The 22,892-nt window shown below is 43.8% G+C and overlaps 1 protein-coding gene across 1 annotated transcript in view; it reads left to right on the plus strand.

The window, feature by feature from the left end:
• Window positions 1-19,829, plus strand: part of LOC135196297 (protein ARV1-like) — a 29,848-nt gene extending 10,019 nt beyond the window's left edge. The window contains exons 4-6 of the mRNA XM_064223004.1: window positions 15,357-15,414; window positions 16,539-16,690; window positions 16,880-19,829. Of these exons, the coding sequence (XP_064079074.1) occupies window positions 15,357-15,414; window positions 16,539-16,690; window positions 16,880-17,007 (338 nt within the window). The 3' untranslated portion in view covers window positions 17,008-19,829. The remainder of the gene's footprint in view (window positions 1-15,356; window positions 15,415-16,538; window positions 16,691-16,879) is intronic.
• The last annotated feature ends 3,063 nt before the right edge of the window (window positions 19,830-22,892 follow it).

Raw genomic sequence — 22,892 nt, forward strand, 5'->3', positions numbered from 1 at the left:
TAGTGTTGCCTCCGGCCCCTGAGACAGTGTCGGTAGAAGGTAATACATTATCGCTAATTCTTGAATCGATTCGTAACTTAGAATCAAAAGTGTTAGCTCTGGAGAGCAAAAGTGAAGAGAAGTGCAGTGAAAGTGCCCCTTGTGTAGTGGAGGGTGCGTCAGATCGGCCTCATTCCGCCTCTAGACCTAGACCTCTGCTTGACTCCAGATTACGGGGAGAGAGCATGTCGAAAGTCGAAGGAGGGTTACGAGGAACCCCCACCGATCTGGCGTGCCTTCGGCAGCTTCTGACGAACATACCCAGACTGCCAAGGAGCGTGCGCGTGCACGTCTTCTCAAGGAGTGCTTTTCTTCTTCTGAAGCTTCCTCCCCGCGCAGAAGGGTGGAGCTCTCATACCGGCATCACGTCCGCTGAAAAGGACGGCTCGCGTTCGGAGCGCTTCACGTCCAAGTTGTTCTCCGGAACTTTGTTCTCGTCGCCTGATAGTGCGTTTTGCTGCTTTTCCTCCGCAGAAGAAGCGTAAGGATTATTCGGAGGGCGGAATCTTCCCTAGATGTTTCTTTCGAGCGCCGCAGTCGCTCTAAGGTGCGTGAAGCGGCGGTTCCTGGGAGTTAGCAAGAAGGCGTCCCCCCTCGCCACTCTCCTGCTCACAGGATCAGCCCCTCCCCAGAAAAGGAGGCTTCACCTACAAGCAAGATTCTCCAGTCTCTTCAGCAGCAACTTCGAGATGTTTTTCCTTCGAGAGAGACTGTTCCACGTCGCCGTAAGAAGGATGACAATCTTCCTGTGAAGAGGTCGAGGCGTTCTCCCTCTCCCTCTCCTCGCTCGTCTCTCTCTCCGTTTGAGTCTCCCTCTAGAGTTCGTTCTGCTCCCCAGCAACTTTCTAGAGGAGGCGAGAAATTAGTTTCTCGCTCTCGTGAAGCGGTTGTTTCCGCTGCTACGAAACTTGTGGATAAGAAGCGAGTTTCTTTAGATGCCGAGCGCGCTTCTGTGAAAGTCAAACGCGCTTTAGTGGACGCCGAACGTGACTCGGTGCTGAAGTTTCGCGAGCGCCAGTGGACGCTCAGAGAGTTTTAGTGGACGCTCGGCGTGCACCAGTGGGGGACGCTCGGCGCGCATCAGTGGACGCTCGGCCGCGCCACAGTGACGCTCAGCGCGCACAAGTGGACGCCAGGTGTACACCTGCGGCGTTTGAGCGCGCTTCTGTCGGCGCCAGTAGATTGGCTTCGGACGCCAAACGCGCGCCTACGGACGTCAGTTTTCCACTTCCGCAAGCACAAGCGGAGGCGGGAACTCTTCCTGTTCGCTGTTCTTTCTCTTTTGAGAAAGCTCAGGACTCTTCTTTACTTCCTCCGACTTCTCCAGTGTCTGAAGAGGAAGTTAGTGACGCTTTCGTCGAATGTTGGACGAAGAACAGCAGTTGGCTCCAGTTTCGACGGACTACAAGGTTTTGACTCGTTTACTTCAGTCAGTCTTTGCAGACACTTTCCAACCTGAAGCTCCACGTACTCCCTCCCTCTCAGTTTTCGTCTTCCAAAGCTGCTAAGATCTCGGGCTTTGTGAGAATGAAGAAGTCGCTTTCTACGAAGCAAGCTTTTAGAAAGGTCCATGATTGGATGGAAAAGAGGAAAGCTTCGGGCAAGACCTCTTTCGCTTTACCACCTTCAAGACTCGGTGGCAAAGCTGGTATGTGGTATGAGACGGGAGAAAACGTCGGAGTCAAGCTTCCAGCCTCAGCTCAAGGAGACTTTGGTAGCATTGTAGATGCCACCAGAAGATCTTTTTTGTCTTCCTCGAAGTACTCGTGGACACATAGCGAGTTAGACTTTCACCTTAAAGGCCTCTTCAGGACACTAGAGGTCTTTAATTTTCTTGACTGGTGCCTGGGAGTATTGGATGCCAGGTCCAGGAGTTTTGATTCCATCAGTCTGGGGGAGCTGTCCAGTGTATTGTCTTGCATGGACAAGGCCGTCAGGGATGGTTCTGAGGAATTGGCTGCTCATTTCAGCACGGGACTGCTTAAGAAAAGAGCACTTTTTTGCAATTTTACTGCAAAGTCGGTCTCACCAGCGCAAAAAGCGGATCTTCTTTTCGCTCCTTTCTCAGAACATCTCTTCCCCCAGTCTATGGTAAAGGACATAGCTGCTAGTCTCCAGGAGAAAGCAACTCAAGACCTTCTGGCACAGTCTTCTAGGAAGCCTGCTACTTCTTCGTCTTCTGGGTCCTCTGCTTTGAAGAAGTCGAAGCCCTTTCGATCCGCTTCTTCCTCGAAGCCAGCCCCTCGAGGAAGAGGCTCTTTCAAAGGCAAGACTCCCGCTCCTGCCAAGAGCAAGAAGTGAGAGGGAAGTCCTTCAGGACACCGGTAGGAGCCAGGCTTCTACATTCGCGAAAGCTTGGGAAGAGAGAGGTGCCGACGCTTGGTCTCTGGACATCGTCAAGAAGGGGTACAGAATTCCTTTCCTGATGTTACCCCCGCTGTCTTCGACACCAAAGGATTTGTCTCCGTCGTATCAGGGAGAAAAGCAGAAAGTGCTTCACGATCTACTAGATCAAATGATCGAGAAGCAGGCAGTGGAACAGGTCTTCGACCGGAGTTCTCCGGGGTTTTACAACCGTCTGTTCCTAGTGCCGAAGCAGTCAGGGGGGTGGCGCCCCGTTCTGGATGTCAGCAGTCTAAATCGCTTCGTTACCAAGCAGAAGTTCAAGATGGAGACACCTCAATCCGTGCTTGCAGCTTTAAGACCGGGGATTGGATGGTCTCGTTAGACCTTCAGGACGCATACTTTCACGTCCCCATCCATCCCCGATCAGAAATACATGCGGTTTGTCCTGAAAGGGAAGATTTTCCAATTCAGGGCACTCTGCTTCGGTCTCAGCACGGCGCCGATGGTGTTCACCGTTCTTATGAAGAACGTTGCGAGGTGCCTCCATCTTGCGGAAATAAGGATTCTCTCTCTACCTAGACGACTGGCTTATTCGAGCCTCATCGCAAGACAGGTGTCTGAAGGACCTTCACACGACTCTGTCGTTAGCGAAGTCCCTGGGACTTCTGGTGAATCTCGAGAAGTCGCATCTGACTCCTTCTCAATCCTTAGTCTATCTGGGGATTCAGATGGACTCAGTGGCTTTTCGGGCTTTTCCGTCCCAGGGGCGACAACTTCAATGCCGGACAAAGTGTCGGCCTTTCTAGGGAAGGAAACATGCTCGGTGAGGGAATGGATGAGTCTGCTGGGGACCATTTCCTCACTGGAGAAGTTTGTTTCTCTGGGAAGGTTGCACCTCCGACCACTTCAGTTCTTCCTCTCAAGCAATTGGTCACGCAAACAGGATCTAGAAGAGGTCTTGTTTTTGACGGAAGAAGTGAAAAAGCACCTCAAATGGTGGTTGGATCCAAAGAAGCTTGCGGAAGGACTTTCGCTCAAGCTTCGGAACCCCGACCTAGTGTTGTTCTCCGACGCGTCCTCCACGGGTTGGGGAGCAACACTGGGAGGGAGAGAAGTGTCAGGCACCTGGAGAGGGAACAGGTGTCCTGGCACATCAACCTAAAAGAACTCTCAGCGGTTTACCTCGCTCTAAGGTTCTTCGAGGAGGAAGTCTCCAGCAAAGTGGTTCAGATAAACTCGGACAACACCACAGCCTTGGCATACCTCAGGAAACAGGGGGGAACTCACTCTCATTCTCTGTTCGTCATGTCGCGATGGAAATATCCTGATTTGGGCGAAGTCGCAAAAACGTCACGATTCTGACAAGGTTGTGTCAGGCGTGGAAAATGGAAAACGTGCGAGCGGACCTTCTCAGTCGACAAGGACAGCTTCTGCCGACGGAATGGACCCTTCATCAGGAAGTATGCCAGGCGCTATGGAAGCTGTGGGGACGTCCTCATGTGGACGTTTTCGCAACTTCCCGAACGAAGAGACTTCCGCTGTATTGCTCCCCAGTTCTGGACCCGGGAGCAGTGGCAGTAGACGCCCTACTGTGGAATTGGTCGGGACTAGACATTTACGCTTTTCCCCCATCAAAATCCTCGGGGAAGTAATGAGGAAGTTCGCTGCATCAGAAGGAGCGAGAATGACCCTCATCGCCCCCTTCTGGCCAGCGGCCGACTGGTTCACGGAGGTGATGTCCTTCCTAGTAGACTTTCCGAGGACTCTGCCCCTAAGGAAAGATCTACTCAGACAGCCCCACTTCGAGAGGTACCACAAAAACCTCCCCGCTCTGAGTCTGACTGCGTTCAGACTATCAAGAAGTTGGCCAGAGCGAGGGGTTTTTCAAGACCTGTGGCAAAGGCGATTGCCACCGCAAGGAGGCCCTCCTCAATCGCAGTTTACCAATCAAAGTGGGCTGTCTTTAGAAGTTGGTGCAGAAGGAAGGGCATTTCCTCCACCTCAACCTCTGTGAGCCAGATAGCAGATTTCCTTCTTCACCTTAGGAAAGAAGCGAAACTAGCCGTTCCCACGATTAAAGGCTACAGAAGCGTGCTTTCTGTGGTCTTCAGACATAGAGGACTCGACTTAGCGAATGATAGAGACATTCATGATCTCATTAGATCATTTGAGACTGTGAAAGTTCTCCAACCTAAAGTACCATCGTGGAACTTAGACGTGGTACTGAAGTTTCTCATGTCGAGTCAATTTGAACCGCTCCATTTAGCCTCGCTTAGGAATCTTACTAAGAAGACCATTTTCCTAACCGCTCTGGCGGACGGCGAAGAGGGTTAGCGAAATTCAAGTCATAAGCAAGCATATTGGGTTCAAGGATCATAGTGCAGTTTGTTCTTCCAAGTCCTACGTTCTTAGCAAAGAACGAGAACCTTCCAACCCTTGGCCGAGAACGTTCGAGATCAAGGGGTTGTCGGAGCTAGTGGGACCTGAAGCTGAGAGAGTCCTGTGTCCTGTCAGGGCTCTCAAGTTTTATTTGCAGAGAACCAGAGCATGCAGAGGTTCTTCGGAGAACTTGTGGTGCTCTGTGAAAAAACCAGATCTTCCGATGTCGAAGAATGCACTGGCGTTCTTCTTAAGAAGTACGGTTAAGGAAGCCCATGAAAAGTGTAGTGAAAGTGACATGGAGCTTCTGAAAGTGAAAGCCCACGAGTTGAGGGCTATTGCTACTTCGGTGGCTTTTCACAAAAATATGGCAATCAAAGACATTTTGGGCGCCACTTATTGGCGAAGCAATTCGGTGTTGCGCTTCACACTACCTGCGGGAGGTGAAAGCAACATACGAAAATTGTTACTCGCTCGGACCATACGTCGCTGCAGACACTGTTTTGGGGGCAGGAGGTAGCGCTCATCCTATCCTTTAATGGTTTAGGGGAGTTTTTAACTTGTGTTATGGTTGTGGGGTGACCGCCTGCGGCGGATCTCCCTTCCATTAGCTTAGTCTATGTGGGATACTTTTGGTAGGCTACGCCAGGTGGTTTGGTTTTTACTTCGTTGCCCTCATTTGTATGGTCAATGGTCTAGTCACGTCGTGGTCTCGCCCCTGTTGACAGATCATCTGGGAGTGCACCAGCTATATAGGTCTCTACTCGCTGGCAACTCTAGTAGCACAAGCAGACTTACGCGGCAGTAACCACGAAGTCAGCTATGCTAACAGGTAAGGAATCAAGATATCAATTATCTGCATATATATGTTTCCTAAAATCTTCTATTCTGTCTACTCCCACCACCAAAGGTGGGATTCAGCTATATATATATCTGACAGGTAAGTTTCATGAACAAAATGATATTGTAATGATACAATTAAGTTTGTTCATACTTACCTGGCAAGATATATATAATCAAGTACCCACCCACCTCCCCTCAGGAGACAGTGGAAATAAAAAATTATGAATAGAAAATGGGAATGATTCCTGATACCCGCCTCCCAGCGGCGGGAATGGGTACTAACCACCTGACTCCCACTGCGTGTGTCGTAAGTGTTTAAATTTCTGTCGGATTCGGAAAAAATACAGCTATATATATATCTGCCAGGTAAGTATGAACAAACTTAATTGTATCATTACAATATCATGTTTCATCCTTACACAAGATGAAACCTTCGAAGTCTTCGATGTGGAGAATAAAGAGAGAGGAGAAGGAGGAGCCACAGGCGAAAGGATATCTCCGAACTCTTGAAGGAGCAAATCTGTTAACCTCTTATACGAGGAAACAGAGGAGTCTTTTGGTCCTTCTTCTTCCGAGGGATCCTGTTCTTCCTCAGCTGAAGAACCCTCATGATCCTTAGAGGCGCGACTATCCTTAGAAAAGTCTCTTGAGGAAGTTTGACGTTTGACTCTTGGAGACAAAACTTCTGGAACGTGCCTACTCGCAAAATCCTTCTTGTCCTGAGGAGGGCTTTTCCAGATTCTTGGAGCCTAACAGGAGCAAGGCGGCTGTCAGGAGCAGAGCGCCTGTTTGAAGAAAAACTTCTATCAGGCTCTTGGCGCCTATCCAAAGGAGAGCGGCTACCTGGCGAACAGCGCCTGCCATGAGAGAAGCGGCTATCAGGCTCTTGGCGCCTGAACCGAGGAGAGAGGCTCTCTGGCAACGAGCGCCTACTAGGGGAGAAGCGTCTGCCAGGATCTCGGCGCCTGACTCGAGGAGAGTGAAAGTCAGGTGAAGAGCGCCTGCCAGGAGAAACGCGCCTAACAGGCTCTCGACGCCTGTCAAGCGAAGAGCGCCTGTCCGATTTAGGGCGCTTGTCAACAGGAGAGTGGAGGCGAGACGAGGAACGGCTACGAGGCGAGTAGCGCCTACTAGGCTCTTGGTGCCTATCAAGGGGAGCGATCCTGTCTCGAGAAGTGCGTCTGTAGGGCGAAGATCTCCTACGAGAAGCCTGCTCCTTGTCCGAAGGAGAAACAAAGAGATCGTGGCTGTCAGGCGACTGGCGCTTGGACGCAGCCGGGATCTTGTCCGAAGTAGAAAGTCTCCTGCGAGACTCCGAACGCCCAGGAGAGCGGGCCGCTTCCGTCGAATAGCGAGTCGGGAGAGGGGAGCCTGGACTTCTTTACAGGAAGCGAGACGTCCTTCTTACGACGAGAAGACACACAAAGAGAGCCAGCCAGAGCCGAAATCTGCGCCTGAAGACTAGCCAACACCCTTGCAGGAGAATTCACAAAATCTTGAACAGGTGACGAGGCTCGATCTCTGCTCGGGGAACGATACTCAAGAGATCTCTTCCGTTTCTTCGCTTCTACCTCAGGCTCTTCCAAAAAAACTTCAGGGCTGGAGGGAAGGGCGCAGGGAGCGTTCCAGGCTCTCTTCGAATGGCGCGAGGCTTCAGAAGAACTCCATCCTCGTTTAGAAGAGGGCGAAGGCGAAGACGAGAAGCATTGGCGCAAGACCTCTCTTGGCGCGATCCAAGGTAGCCTGGGAACGAGCAACAGGCGCTACCGAGGGGACGCCTGACCGGTGGGGATGCTCCCTAACCTTCCTGCGGCTTTCGACTTTCCTCCTCCACTGGGACTGGGAGTCTGGAAGAGGTCTAGGCCTGGAAGCATTAGGGAGCCGATCAGACGCACCCTCCACTGCACTGGGATCACTGCACAAATCACTATTAGAATCACTCTTACCTTCCAAATGTTTGATTTCATACAATGAACTTACCTGTCAGATATATACTTAGCTAAGACTCCGTCGTCCCCGACAGAAATTCAAATTTCGCGCCACTCGCTACCGGTAGGTCAGGTGATCTACCTGCCTGCCCTGGGCGGCAGGACTAGGAACCATTCCCGTTTTCTATCATATTTTCTCTGTCGCCGGTGGTATCAACATTGTTGTTACTACCTCCTGACTGGAATTCGCTTTTCAAGACTTTTTTGATCATCTATATTGGATTTCTTGGTGACGTACTGGATCGTTGTTTTGGCATTCGCTACTGTGGACTGGATTTGGACTTGCTTTTGATTTTTCTGATAGAATGTCTGATTCAAGTGTTAGTGTGAGAGTGTGTGTAAATGTAGGCTGCAAGGTGAGGATACCGAAGGCTTCGGTTGATCCTCACACTGTATGTCGTAAGTGTAGGGGGTTTGACTGTTCTTTAGCTAACACCTGTATTGAGTGTGAAAAGTTGAATGCTAATGAATGGAAGACTCTAACTTCTACTGAAGAAGTTAGAGAGGGATAGAATAGACGGGCTGCACAAAAGGGTGTGAGTACAAGGCCTATTGAGCCTTTTTCTGAGTCTAACTCTCCTATTATTAATGATTTTGATTCTCCCTATGTATCTGAACCCTCACAGGCTTTGCATTCGGATTCGGCTTCTGAAATCGCCAATCTGAGGGCTACTCTTGCGTCTTCGTAAATGAAACAAAAAATGGCTGGCCATGCAAGGTAAGGGAAGTGATAGTGAATTACTTAGTGAAGTGAGTGTTCCCAGTGTTGTGGAGGGGGCGTCTGACCGTCCCTGCGATGCTCCCAGGCCTAGACCTCTTCCAAACTCACATACCCAGAGGAGAAGGAAAGTCTTAAGTCGTACGGAGGTTGTGGGGAATCCCCAACAGTCAGGCGTCCCTTCAGCAGGTTCTGTTTCGCTACAGTCTGCTCAGGACCGCTTTAATAGAAGCATCCTACGAGATTGTTTCTAGTCGTCCGGTTCTCCTTCACCTAAACGAGGGTGGAAGGACTCGGATCTTTCTAGGCCACTGAAAAGGCACTGGAAAGAACGCGCGTTTGACTCGAGCCCGGAGCGCTTCTCGAAGGAAGCCCCCTCTTCTATCAAGAAGGCTAAGCTGGTCTCGACGCCTCCTCGATCGGTAGTTGAGGATCACTCTCCTTCGAGTTCTCCTGCTTCTTCTATTGAAGAGGACGCTGGTATGGCTTCTAAGAGGATATTGCTAGCAGTACAAGAGCAGTTAGCCTCTTTGGTTGGAGTTCTTTCGAGGGATCCCCCTCGCAAGAAGGACGCTAGACTTCCTATTAAGAAGTCTCGTCTTCTTTCGCCTGCCAGACGTGAAGCGTCCTCCAGGCATGAAGAGCCTTAAAAGCGTGAGACGTCTTCCAGGCGCGAAGATTCTTTCAAGCATCAGGAGCTATCCGAGCGAGTTGCTCTAGATAAGGATACGCTCAGGCGCGAGGCGCCAGCCAGGCGCGAGGAATCAGCCAAGCGCGAGGCGCCAGCCAGGCGCGAGGATTCAGCCAAGCGCGAGGTGCCAGCCAGGCGCGAGGAGTCAGCCAAGCGCGAGACGCCAGCCAGGCGCGAGGAGTCAGCTATGCGTGAGGCGCCAGACAAGCGCGAGGCGTCAGCCAGGCGCGAGATGCCAGCCAAGCAACAAGCTCCAGCCAAGCGAGAAGCGCCAGCCAAGCGCGAGGCGCCAGCCAAGCGCGAAGAGCTTTCCAGGCGTGAGAAGTCAAGCAGATGCGAGACTACTAGTAGACTTGAGAGAGAATCTGTTCACTCTATGAGTCCCTCTCCTAGTAGGAGTTTGTTGCCAGTAGAGAGAGAACTTGGTGAAGATCCTCTCGTTTTTCAAGCCGATTCTCCGCACGGTGTGGAAGTAGATTCGGAAGACGAGGTTAACGGTAGAGAAGGCTTCTCTAACTATAGAGTTCTGACGGACCTTCTTTTGCAGGAGTATGGAGATTCGTTGACTCCTGCGGCTCCTCCTTCGCCTCGATCACTGTTTTCGAGTGCAATCGTACCGAAGTCTTCGTCGGTGTTGAAGATGAGAGCTCTACAGTCTCTTGACAAATGGATGTTGTCAAAGAAGGATCTGGGCAGAACCACCTTCTGTATGCCTCCAGCCATACTTTCTGGTAAAAGAGGTTTCTGGTACCGAACTGGGGAGAACATGGGCCTTTCTCTCCCAGCGGCGGCTGAAGCGGACTTTTCAACCTTGGTTGATTCATCGCGGAGACACGCTTTGAATGGAGCTCATGTGACTTGGCGATTTCTGAGACTGATCATCTCCTCAAGGGCCTCTTCCATATTTTGGAAGTGTTTAATTTCCTAGACTGGTCCCTTGGGGTGATGTCTAAGAAGGCTCATGACTCGGAAGGTCTAGACCCCGAAATCATTCTTAGTATTCTGTCATGTATTGATAAGGCAGTACAAGACAGATCGGGAGAAATCTCCTCTCTCTTTGGAGCGGTACTCCTTAAGAAGAGGAGTATTTTTAGTGCCTTCTTAACCAAGGCGGTTTCTCCCTCACAGAGAGCAGCCCTGGTTTTCTGCTCCCATGTCAGACTTCTTGTTTCCTTCTCAGTTAGTGAAGGACATTTCTCGCTCACTGACTGAGAAGCGACACAGGATCTTCTCCTTCAAACTGCAAGGAAGAAGAGACCCCTAGTTGCGGTTGACAAGAAAGGACCGACTTCTACGGTTCAGCCCTTTCGAGGAGGCCCTCCCTCCAGAGCTCCCTCTAAGAGAAGAGGTCCTGAGAAGGAGAGGTAAAGCTTCTTCCTTCCCGTCCCTTTTAAGAAAGGGAAGTTGAGACCAGACCAACCCTCCAAACACCCAGTGGGTGCCAGGCTTCTCGAATTTGCAGACGCCTGGACATTCATAAACTCGGACGCCTCTTCGATGTCCATACTCAGGAAGGGATATCTTATCCCCTTCCAGGACAGTCCTCCTCTAACGACTATTCCGCGGGAACTGTCAGCCAGATACAGGGACCCTGTACTTGAGGATACTCTTCGTCTGATGGTGAATCAAATGTGGGACAAACGAGCTATAGAATTAGTTCTGGAGCAAAACTCTCCAGGGTTTTACAATCGGCTTTTTCTGGTTGCGAAAGCCTCGGGGGGCTGGAGACCAGTACTAGATGTCAGCGCTCTGAACAAGTTCGTTCTAAAGGAGAAGTTCTCTATGGAGACTTCGGCCTCAGTCCTTGCGGCTTTACGTCAAGGAGATTGGATGGTGTCGCTGGATCTCCAGGACGCTTATTTTCATGTCCCGATTCACCCTCTTCGAAGAAGTAACCTCCGTTTCATGACGGGGGGAAGGATCTTTCAGTTCAGGGCCTTGTGTTTCGGCCTGTCCACAGCTCCTCAGGTCTTCACAAACCTGATGAAGAATGTGGCGAGGTTTCTTCACCTCAAAGGCGTCAACATCTCTCTATATCTGGACGTTTGGCTCATCAGGGCCAGAACAGAGAGACAGTGTTTGGAGGACCTTTCTTTGACCCTAGACCTGATAAAGGCGTTGGGACTACTCGTGAACCTCGAGAAGTCACAACTGATCCCCAGACAGAACTTGGTCTATCTGGGGATTCAGATGGATTCTCGGGGTTTTCGAGTATTTCCTTCGCAAGAGAGAATCGTGAGAGGCTTGGAGAAAGTCTCTCTCTTCTTAGGGAAAGAACGAACTTCGGTGAGGGAATGGTTAAGCCTTCTAGGGACCCTTTCCTCGCTCGAACAGTTCTTTCCTCTAGGAAGACTGCATCTTCGTCCTCTTCAGTTTTTTCTAAGGAGATCATGGAATTGGAAGACGGGACTTCTCTCCGACAGTTTTCTCCTTCCAATGGAGATGAAACCACACCTGCAATGGTGGTTGTCCCCTCTAAAAGAGAACAAGGGAATTTCTCTGGAAGTTCCGAACCCAAGCCGAGTGTTATATTCAGACGCATCAGAGAAGGTGGGGAGCAACACTAGGACCGAGAGAAGTGTCAGGCACCTGGAAGGCAGCACAGGTGGTCTGGCACATAAATTGCAAAGAACTTCTAGCAGTTCACTTGGCTCTAAAGTTCTTCGAACCTTTTGTGGCAAACAGTGTGGTCCAAGTGAATGTGGACAACACTACCGCCCTGTCCTACATTCGGAAGCAAGGAGGAACACACTCCTTGTTCCTATACGAAATAGCAAGAGATCTGCTACTTTGGACCTCCCAGAGGAACATCTCCCTCCTGACAAGATTTGTTCAGGGTACGAGAAACGTCAGGGCGGACAGACTGAGCAGGAGAAGACCTGGCTTCTCCTTCTCAGTCTGTCCACAGAATGGACCCTTCATTCAGAGGTGTGTCAGAGTCTTTGGGATCTTTGGGGCACTCCTCATGTAGATCTGTTCGCCACATTCCTTTCCAAAAGGCTGGAAGTCTTTTGCTCAGTGGTGGAAGACCCAAGAGCTCTCGTGGTCGACGCCTTCCTGCTAGACTGGTCTCATGTAGACATGTACGCTTTTCCCCCTTTCAAAATCCTGGGGCAAGTGTTGAGAAAGTTTGTAGCGTCCGACGGGACAAGAATGACCCTGATAGCCCCGTTTTGGCCAGCACAAGATTGGTTTGCAGAGGTGCTGGAGTGGACAGTAGACTTCCCAAGATCCCTTCCAAGAAGGATGGATCTTCTCAGACAGCCACACTTCGAGAGGTTTCATCAAAACCTCCCCGCTCTCGCGCTGACTGCCTTTCGACTATCGAAAGACTTGTCAGAGCGAGGGGATTTTCTCGCGAAGCTGCAAGCGCTATCGCTAGAGCCCGCAGAGCTTCCACTAGACGAGTCTATCAGTCTAAGTGGGAGGTTTTTAGAAGGTGGTGTAAGTCTAAGAAGTTGTCCTCCTCCAGTACCTCTATAACCGAAATCGCTGATTTCCTTTTGTTCCTGAGAGAGGTCTCTCATTTATCTGTATCGACAATCAAAGGATACAGGAGCATGCTTTCGGCAGTCTTCAGAAACAGAGGCCTAGAGATTGCTGATAGTAAAGATCTGCACGACTTGATTAGATCGTTTGAAACGACAAAATCTAAGGAACTAACTCCTCCCAGCTGGAACCTGGAAGTAGTTCTCAAGTTCCTTTCGTCTGACAGATTCGAGCCTCCTCATTTAGCTTCGTTTAGGGATTTAACGAGGAAATGCTTGTTTCTCCTATCTTTGGCGACAGCCAAAAGAGTTGGTGAACTTCACGCCCTTGAAGATGAAGTCGGCTTTAACAGAGACTCGGCCTTCTGCTCGTTTAGAACACTTTTTCTAGCGAAAAATGAAAACCCCTCGAATCCCTGGCCCAAGAGATTCGAGATTAAAGGCTTATCGAGTCTAGTAGGTAGAGAAACAGAAAGGTCTCTTTGCCCTGTAAGAGCCTTGAAGTTCTACTTACAAAGGAAGAAACAAATGGGAGGCTCTAGACAAAGTCTTTGGTGTTCGATTAAGGACCCCACAAGAATCATGTCTAAGAACGCATTAGCTTTCTTCATAAGGAGCGTCATTACAGATGCTCACAAGTTCTGTCCTGACGACTCTTTTCCCGCTTTAAGAGTAAAAGCTCGTGAAGTTAGAGCAGTGGCGACGTCTCTCTCTTTTCAGAAGAATATGTCGCTAAAGAAAATCATTGATACGACATATTGGAGGTGCAATTCGGTATTTGCATCTCACTATCTTAAAGACGTTCGCGTGACCTACGAGAAATGTTTTTCTCTGGGGCCTTTCGTATCGGCGGATACGATACTGGGTACGGGAGCAAACACCAATCCTTAACTTTGTACATACGTTCTACTAGATATGTTCTAGATTTCTGCTGACAAAGAGGGCTCGGTGCTGCACTGGCGGCCAGTCACTGTTGTTCAGTAAGGAACTCTGTGATATCTTTTAGAGGAGTATTAATTTTTTTTTTTTTTTTTTTTAGAATTTTTGTATGAATGCGTTTTAGTTTCGAGTTATGGGTTGTTTGTAATGAGTTCGGGGATAACTCAGAACAATTCTATATACTAACATGGTGGTTAGGATCAGGTGGTCGGGATTGGTTGTGCTCCTTCATAAGGTGTGTTGTCATAGAAGTGGTCCAGTACCCATTGACAAAGTCCTTTCAGGCTCTGCCGAGTAAGTGGTTCATATACCCATCGGCAGACCCACAAGAACTCTTAGCCATAGATCACATATCTCGCTAAAGTCTTGAGGTGATGCAGACTACCGGGCTACAGCCACGAAGTCTACCACCTATCAGGTAGGAACCAAGGTTGTTCTTTTATACCTACAACATATGTTGTTTACCTGTCTATTCCATATTAGCTGTCTCTTACCCTCCACCAAAGGGTGCCAATCAGCTAAGTATATATCTGACAGGTAAGTTCATTGTATGAAAATGATATTGTTATAATACAATAAAGTTTCATACATACTTACCTGGCAGATATATACGATTAATGCCCCACCCAGCCTCCCCGCAGGAGACAGGTGGAAGAGAGAAAATATGATAGAAAACGGGAATGGTTCCTAGTCCTGCCGCCCAGGGCAGGCAGGTAGATCACCTGACCTACCGGTAGCGAGTGGCGCGAAATTTGAATTTCTGTCGGGGATGACGGAGTCTTAGCTAAGTATATATCTGCCAGGTAAGTATGTATGAAACTTTATTGTATTATAACAATATCATTTTTCATCTCCATGCTGCGAATGGTGGCTTTCATGGAGGCCACTTCCGAAGGCGGCATCTTCGGCTTCGATGCAGGGAGCAGGAGCTGAAACTGACAAAGGAGCTACGTCTAAAATGGGATTATCTACATCCAACTCGCTAATATGAGATCTACTACTGCTCCTAGAAGAAGCTTTCCTAACTTTATTCTTTTCAAGCTTCCTCAAGTAGGAAGACAAAGACTTCCATTCATCCTCATTCAGCTTTTCACATTCGGTACAAGGATATTAAAGGTGCATTCATTCCCTCTACACTTCAAACATACTGTGTGAGGGTCTACCGCAGCTTTCGGTAGCCTCACCTTACACTGAGTCATACAACAAACTCTGAACATAGCAGTTTTCTTAGTATCAACATCAGACATCATGAATCCAAAGAAAAATCCAATGAATAGTCAAATAACGGTCCACAAATCGCGAATGCCAGGCCAAAAGATCAGGTACTTCACCAAAAGTCCGTAGAAACAATCCTGGGCAAAAACGAGAAAAGAATCCAACTGTCAAGAGGTACCGACAACAGGTGTAGTCGACACCGACGACAGAAAAAATCTGGCAAGAAAGGTACTTTGGTTCTTACACCCGCCACCCAGCGGCGGGTAAGGTAGATCACCTGACCTACCTGTCGCGTTTGCCGCGAGTTTTGAATTCTGTCGTGACGTCAGAGACGTAAGCTAAGTATATGTCTGACAGGAAAGTTCATGTACAAAATTATATTGTACTTAACAAATAAAAATCATACACTCTAATTTGTGGGGATAGGGTTAGGAAATCCCCCATAACCACAAAAGTGCAACAGATTGTGATGAAATATCTTTTATTCATGTCACATGCCTTGATGAAGAAAACTAGCTATTTTTTTTTTTTTTTTTTTTTATCAGATGGTCCTAACAAGTTTATTGTGTGTTCATTAAGTAACTAGTAGACCTAATGGAGTGAAAATCTTAAATTTTATTCCTGTCCTCTAGAGGAATTTGACTATGTATGCTTTTGACTAAAATCAAGTCAGTTAAGCCCATTATTTAAAATTCATCTCTGTTTTTCAGAAATTGGAATGTTTGGAATAATAATCTGGTTATATTCTACCCTAAAATATTGGAATAAGTAAGTATAAGTATATGAATATTTAGTAACAAATTAAAAGGTTAAATATTTTAAGTACAGTATTCCCCAAATTGAAGATGCATCCCAATTTCAACTATCAGGAGAGGGGGGGGGGGGGGGGGGGGGGTGGGACTTTCTCAGTGCATTGAAGTAATGTGGCTTCAGCTGGTGCAGCATATTGATTATTGCCTTTATGTTTTTCAAGTTCATTATTTTCATATTTATTAATCTCTTTCAAGCTGACATAATAGAAAATTGCCAATTAATATATACAGTATACATAAACTGCCCAGCCATATTTTATAAATTTTCTTGGCCCATACAAAAGGATGGGGGTACAATTGGTGTAGTATTGGATGGAAGCTTATGCAGCATTTTTTTCAGTCTGACTAATGAAAAACTACACACCATGACAGAAAATATTAGACATACAAAATAACAATTTAATGCAGTTACACTTTGCAAAAACCCCTCACACAAATGTGACATCCAACAGAACAAGAGGTAATAAAACAGTGATTTTCATCCACACAATATGGATATTACATGTAAAGAAAAATTTCTGAGACATATCAGTGGAAAAAATTGCATCTTCAACACCAGGAAATACTAGAATTATGGAAAGGAAAATTATAAAACTGAAATACAAGGACAGGAGATTAGTAAAGCAGAGGACTGAGTAATACAACAGAATAAATAATTTGCTGAAACAGATTACAATGCTTTTAAGCACTTCAAAGACTCGAGAAAGGGGGGCAAAATTTGCTTATGAACATATTAGGACCTACATTGAGCTAATCTTCACTACCCAAAAGTCACAACAGCTGTGTCCTCTTACAAAAATATGGGGAACTTTCTCTGCTGCATATATTCATATCATAGCTGTTGACCCTTTTCTCGAGTCCCTGTATTGCTTAGTCTTGTGTTTAAGTAAAATGTTTATACTACTGTGATGCCTTATTCTCTTCCTGTTTTGCTAATCTTTTTTCCTTATGATTTGATGAGGCTTTTGTTTTGCTTTCCCTGTAAAGGAGCATTTGATATGCAATACATATTAAAAAATGAAAAAAACTGTGTAACTGCTAACTTGGAAAATCTTGTAACATTGTTTAATGTATTTACAGAGGAAGCATTCAGATATACAATGCTTGCTTACTGGGGCAGTGTGGTAGGTTAGCTAATATTGCAGCCATAATTTGGTACCAAAGTTCAAGTCTAATATTCCAAGTGCTGATGCTAGCATTCGTCCTTGTTTCTAGTATACAGAGTATAAGAGGTAAGTAGCTTGATTTTTTTCATCAGGTACTGTAGAATTCAATAGTTATATATTGTTTGTTTGTATGGTGTTTTTATGAATACATAGTTATATATTCCATCTTGGGTTAAATGACTAAAAGTACTGCATGCACACTTTTCAGGTTTTATGATTTATGGTCATTAAATACTATCTTTTCTTTACTTTCAGCTGCTCTGAATATAGGACGTGTTGAAAGCTGCCTTATCATAACTACAGCATTTGTCATAGGGTACTCAGCTGCTAGAATCTTAGAGCCTTTATTAATAAATACATATCAGTACTATTATGGTGTTTAACATTCTGTAAATTTGAAACATTCAGTTACATAACTTATCTATCATTCTTATGATGTATAGTTACGTACTGATAATTTATATTGTACATAATTTTTATAATATATACAGTATTGATAATTCATGTTGTAATGATTATTACATGTTTTAGACAGTAACACTAATGATCTTTAATTATATGCAAAATATTTTTTGAAAACTAAAAACAAAGACCAATAGGACACACCACTTAACGCCTATTTCTAGCCTGGGCATAGAGACAAGCAAAAGGAAGGGAGAGAGATGGCGTTATCCACAAAAGAAGTGACAGACCTGCCTCTTGAAGGGAGAAAGTTGTTTTGAAGAGCCAGGTAAAACAAAAGAAGGTACAGTATTCCACTGGGAGTAGAAGGAAAGAGTCATTGAGTAGTGCAATTTGAAAATTACCAATTTCCAGATTAAGTGTAGGATGAGGTAGCCTGATAGCAAGGCTTCTCCAGGATACCATTAACAATCCTGATACAGATAGCAATAACAACTACAGTAATTGTATGAGGTGGATCAATCTTTAAATTTCTCTTGCTTTTTCTATATCCAGACACTAAATAATTATCAGATATTTTATTTCAGTATCAAAAGACAATGAACTTGACTATGAACTTAATCTATTGTACCTACAATTTTCACCCCTCATTTAAAAACAATCAACCCATTTGAAAGTACCCTCTAAAAGAACAAGATTGCTAAGGGCCTCTTCTGCCAGTCTGAGACACATAAAGCCCTGATAAACTTCTCAGAGGGATTTAAAGACAGAAAGAATCCCTTACTAATGCCTTTAACTCTGGTGGTGTTACTCTGGCATGTGAGGTCTGATTGGCCAACTTTGAAGTGCCATGAAGCTTAGGCACAGTGTGACATAAATAGTAAAATATCTACACAACTTTGCAAGACAAGTTTAAAAACTTTCTAAATTGTAACAAAAACTATTGCAAATAACACAAGCTTAGCTTTGCTAGGCCAAAAATCTATAAACATATAAAACCCACCTTAGTCAACACCTAACTATGACTAAAGAGAAAAGTCTGAAGATAAAAAAAAATAATTTGTGCTTACTGACATGGCTTAGCAAATCACTAGAAAGCGATAACCACTAACCAATTTTAAGCTCACAAAATACCAGACCTCTTTAATAAAAAAATAAATTTCTATAACAAGCCAAAAGATGACTAAGAAAGCCATTGAACTGAAAATAAAGGTGTACAAACACCTTTTTTTAAGAAAATCACTACTTACAACTTCTACTGATGAATACAAGCATGCCCAGTTATTCAGACCAGCATATACACATATAAAACAGAAAACTTGAAAATAATGATATCACCACTTCTTGATATGAAAGCATAAATATAGCAGATGACTAATTTGAGATTTACTCAATGAAATTTTAAGCTAAGATTTTATCGGGAGCAAGACTGCATGTGTTCTTCATACACCAGCCATTCAAAATGATAAATTTTTGCTACTAGATTAGCAAAAATTTTTCTTTTTTTTTTATGGCATATTCATATATGAAGAGAGACCCTTTTTCTTTTAGGATGTGTCGAGACAACTGCTACTGCAGGCAAGGTACCGAGTTTGTGGTGAAACAAAAAAATTATGTATGGTTGATATGGTTAGCCACTCTTTGCTAGTTACTTTCATTTCAGGCAGTAAAAATTTATTAATATTCAGAGAAATTTCTGAATCTACCACAGTCCAGTGATGAAAACCTCCTGGTGCTTATCAAACCTAAGATGTTTTCATCATCATTAACTGTATTACTCTGCACAAGGAAAAGTGAAAAAAAAAAAAAATACAATTCCAACTAAATATCAAAAGGCAAGTCTGAACACTTTCAAAGGTCTGAGAATACCTGGAAGCTACTGACCCCGTTGGTAGACAAAAAGTGTTATTGACAGACTTTGAGGGAGAGTATGCACAGGTGCCAGCCAACCTATCCCACCTGACCTTTTTTCTTCTACACAAGGGAGATATCTAGAATTCTGCGAGGCATTAAGCAGGTTATGTTAGAGTAAATGGGTTTGTGGTGAAACAAATGATGGGTATAGTGATTTACCAAGCTGAAATGTGGATGGATGACTTGAGTAAGTGTAAATATATTTAAATTTAATTACTGGTTGCTTTCAGTTACGACTAAGTTGCTATTTATTTTCCACATTTTAGCTGGCTATTTTTTTAGAACTATATGGGTACTAGAAGAACACTATTGTATATAATATTTATTGTTACATATACATAATTTTTTTAAATGTATTTGTTGGCTCATCATTGGCATGATTTTACTTTACTCTTACTTGGCTTTGTAACTGCTAAAAGTTACTGTTACTGCATGAAGTGGGTTTGCTTAATATTTATATACGTAAGCTTTAACCCCTACCTGATCCTAAGACCATGCCTTCATGCATTCATATATTATATTAAATTACTTTGCTCCTTTTTTATTCTAAGGTTTACTTTATATACCCACTAGAGTAGGTGATATTAATTACAATAATGCTGATATTTTTGCTGTTTCCCTTCTTTCCTTTATATATTTTCCTTTTACCTACAGATGAATTTCAATTGTGTACCATACCTTTCAAACTAGTGTTTGGTTTTTCAATATCATGCACAAAGTTAATTACTGATTACTACCCAATAAAGTGTAGCAATGTATTACTATTATACATCAAATTAAATATATAGGCTAGATCTTTCAAGTCACTGAGTTTTAAATATCTTTAAATTTTTTTTGCTATGGTCAAATTTTTTATTTACCCCCTCCTCCCACACTATACTTTTTTCCCAAAAAGTCATGGTTTTAGGTTAATTTTTAAAGAATATATAGAATAAAAAGTGTTCTCCAAAACAATTATGTTGCTTTGCCTAATTCCAATTTTATAAGAATTAAAATAGAAAAATATAAAAAATAAGTTACTATAAAAGTTTATTATCAGCAGCTACCATATCATAACACTTCCTGTGGCTCATACAAAAAGGGCCTTAGTGTCTTGGCTTCCATGTGTTGCTTGGTGGGATCTACACCAACACAGGCCTCTCCACTACATATTATGCCTTTACATATTGGCAATGTTCTTCCACTGACTTGGATCAGTAACTCACTTAAGTGACTCCTGGCTCGAAATATAATCTTCACTCTCACTTCCACTTCTCTCTGGAAGACCACAACACTTGAGGGGCACTCTGATTGGCCAAGCAGAAGGGAGTGGTAGAAATCACTCTCATTGGCTGGGACATCCTCCCGGGTTAGAACACTTTCACACTCGATCTAAAGTTAGTCTTCACAGCTTGTTGGACCAAAACATGCCACTTTAGACATTAGTACACCCCACAGGATGTTCGCTTTTGCCTTTTCCGACATCAATACAAGATAATTGAACCTCGGGACAACAGGTTCCCACCTATAACTCCAACCCGCCATTTTTGAGGGTTAGACCTCACACAACAAGCCTCAAATTATTACATATGCATAAACGTTCTCTTATCTACGAATTATTTTTATTATTTAATGTTATTAAACTTAAATAGTCATATCCTGAAATTATGCAAGGTTAGGTTCCAGATCCCCTCGTGCAAGGTAAATTTTCACATAAGTTTGGTACAGTCGAGAGAGAGAGAGAGAGAGAGAGAGAGTGAGTCATCCTTACTTAAGAGAGTGAACTTATTTATGAATTACAGAGAGAGAGAGAATTACGTAAGAATACTTTGACCTGCTAATCGCAATGCTCCCCTTCCTGTCCGAGGTTACGATGCTTTTCAATTATATTCATCAGACATTATTTCCAGGGTTACGACGCCTACAACGCTCATCTGGCAGATGAAATATGACAAGAAAAATGCAAAATAATAAATATTTGAAGGTTTTTTTATGAAAAATGCCATAAGAATGCAGTTTACATAGTTTTCAATGCACCCAAAGCATTAAAAGTAAGGCTTTCTTAGGATTTTTGACGATGTTCCGGCTTACGACGCGTCTCAAGAACGGAACCCCCGTCGTAACCCGGGGACTGCCTGTATTATTATTATTAATAAATGCTCGTGTCTGTGAAAAACTTGTTTATGATGTTATAGCTAAGTTCCAATGAAAAATTTGCGTGTGTGAATTCGCACAAGTTTGGGGTATTACTGTATAAATATTTGAAAAGTAGTACTGTAAATCATTAATCATAAGATGTATCTGTACACACAGTACAGTATTTAGTCATGAAAATAGTAAGAAAATACATAATACTGCTCTATGAAAAATCTTCAAATAGGCGAGTTTCCCATGAATAATTTATAGATAGGTTCCACAGAAAAATCAGCAAATTGAAAAACCCGCAAATAGAGGGGTTGACCGTATGTTTAGTAAGAAAACACGGCCTGTAAATTAATATGACTATACTTTTGATGAAGATAAGGCAGCCTGCGAGTTAAGGCAAAGATCCGTTCTTGAAGCGCAACTTACCGTATATACTCACATATTATGCAACTTTTGAAACCTAATTTTGAAGCTAATTTTAAAGGGGTCGCATCATACACGCGGTATAAAATTAGCATACCATCTATGCTTTCCCAAATCGGCTGATTGCAATAGTTACTACCGGAAGAAAGCAGAAGATCTTTTAAAAAGTTATGCTTTACTTGTACTTCACTATATCCAATAATATTGTATGCATTCTCTTATTGCTATTGTATTTTAAAATACAAAAGAGCGATCGTGCGCCATTTGCATTATTTTGGTTTATACATGTTTAACTGTTCTAGACTAACCATCTATAATTTCCAAATCAGTTGATTAAGGCACAATACTGAAGGATTTTTTACTTTTTGTTTTACTCGATAAAAGAAACATTTGTTACTTGAACTATTATTTTTATTTTAGGATACACAGGTAAGTGAAAATTTATTAAAGTAAAAAAAATGCATAAAATTAATAAACTAAAATCCTCCATCTTTGCCATCGAGACAGTCATCATATTCGTCATCTTCCAGATCTTTGATAATTTCATCTTCATCTGCATCTTCGTATAGGACATCATCAATTCATATGGAAGGTATAGTCTTGTCACCGTGGCGAGCTCTCTTTTTAAAGATCTGCCCTTATGCTAATTTTACAAAAACAACAACTGCCCGTGGATGACAGACCTTTGAATGTCCTTGAGACATACCCCGAGGCTATAATTATAAGATTATAAGGGGTTTTCATTCTCAGGTACTTTAATATCTCTCTCTCCCGAGGCTATAATTATAAGATTATAAGGGGTTTTCATTCCCAGGTACTTTAATATATAAATATGACTATAATATATATATATAATAGTCTGTATATAGTATATATATATATATATATATATATATAATATATATATTAGTATATATATCTAATATATATAGAAAATATTATATAGAAATAATATATATATTATAATATTATATATATATTTATATACTCTATATAGATAATATATAGATATATAATATATAAGAGATATATAGATTATAGATATATATATATATATATATATATATATATATATATATATCTCTCTCTCTCTCTCTCCAACAGCTGTCCAAGCAAGAGCTTTTTTTATGGGACAACATAGGCCCACATTTAGCATTTTCCATACCTATTTATTTTGTATATACGATTGCCCTTTCTCGGCTGTGAAGTTGATGTCTATCCATGGCTGTGAGAAGACCAGGGATAACTTGTAAGTCAGTGTCAAAGTCACTCCACACTTCAGTCAGGCCAAAACTTTGCCATATTGAATTCAAACAATTTTCAGTCATTGTTTCCCATCTATTATTTTGTCAGAGAGAGAGAATCTGTCTGTATACGATTGTTTTTCTCACTCATCAAACTTACT

The sequence above is a fragment of the Macrobrachium nipponense genome, chromosome 17, assembly GCF_015104395.2.
Source record: "Macrobrachium nipponense isolate FS-2020 chromosome 17, ASM1510439v2, whole genome shotgun sequence".
Taxonomy (NCBI): Eukaryota; Metazoa; Arthropoda; class Malacostraca; order Decapoda; family Palaemonidae; genus Macrobrachium; species Macrobrachium nipponense.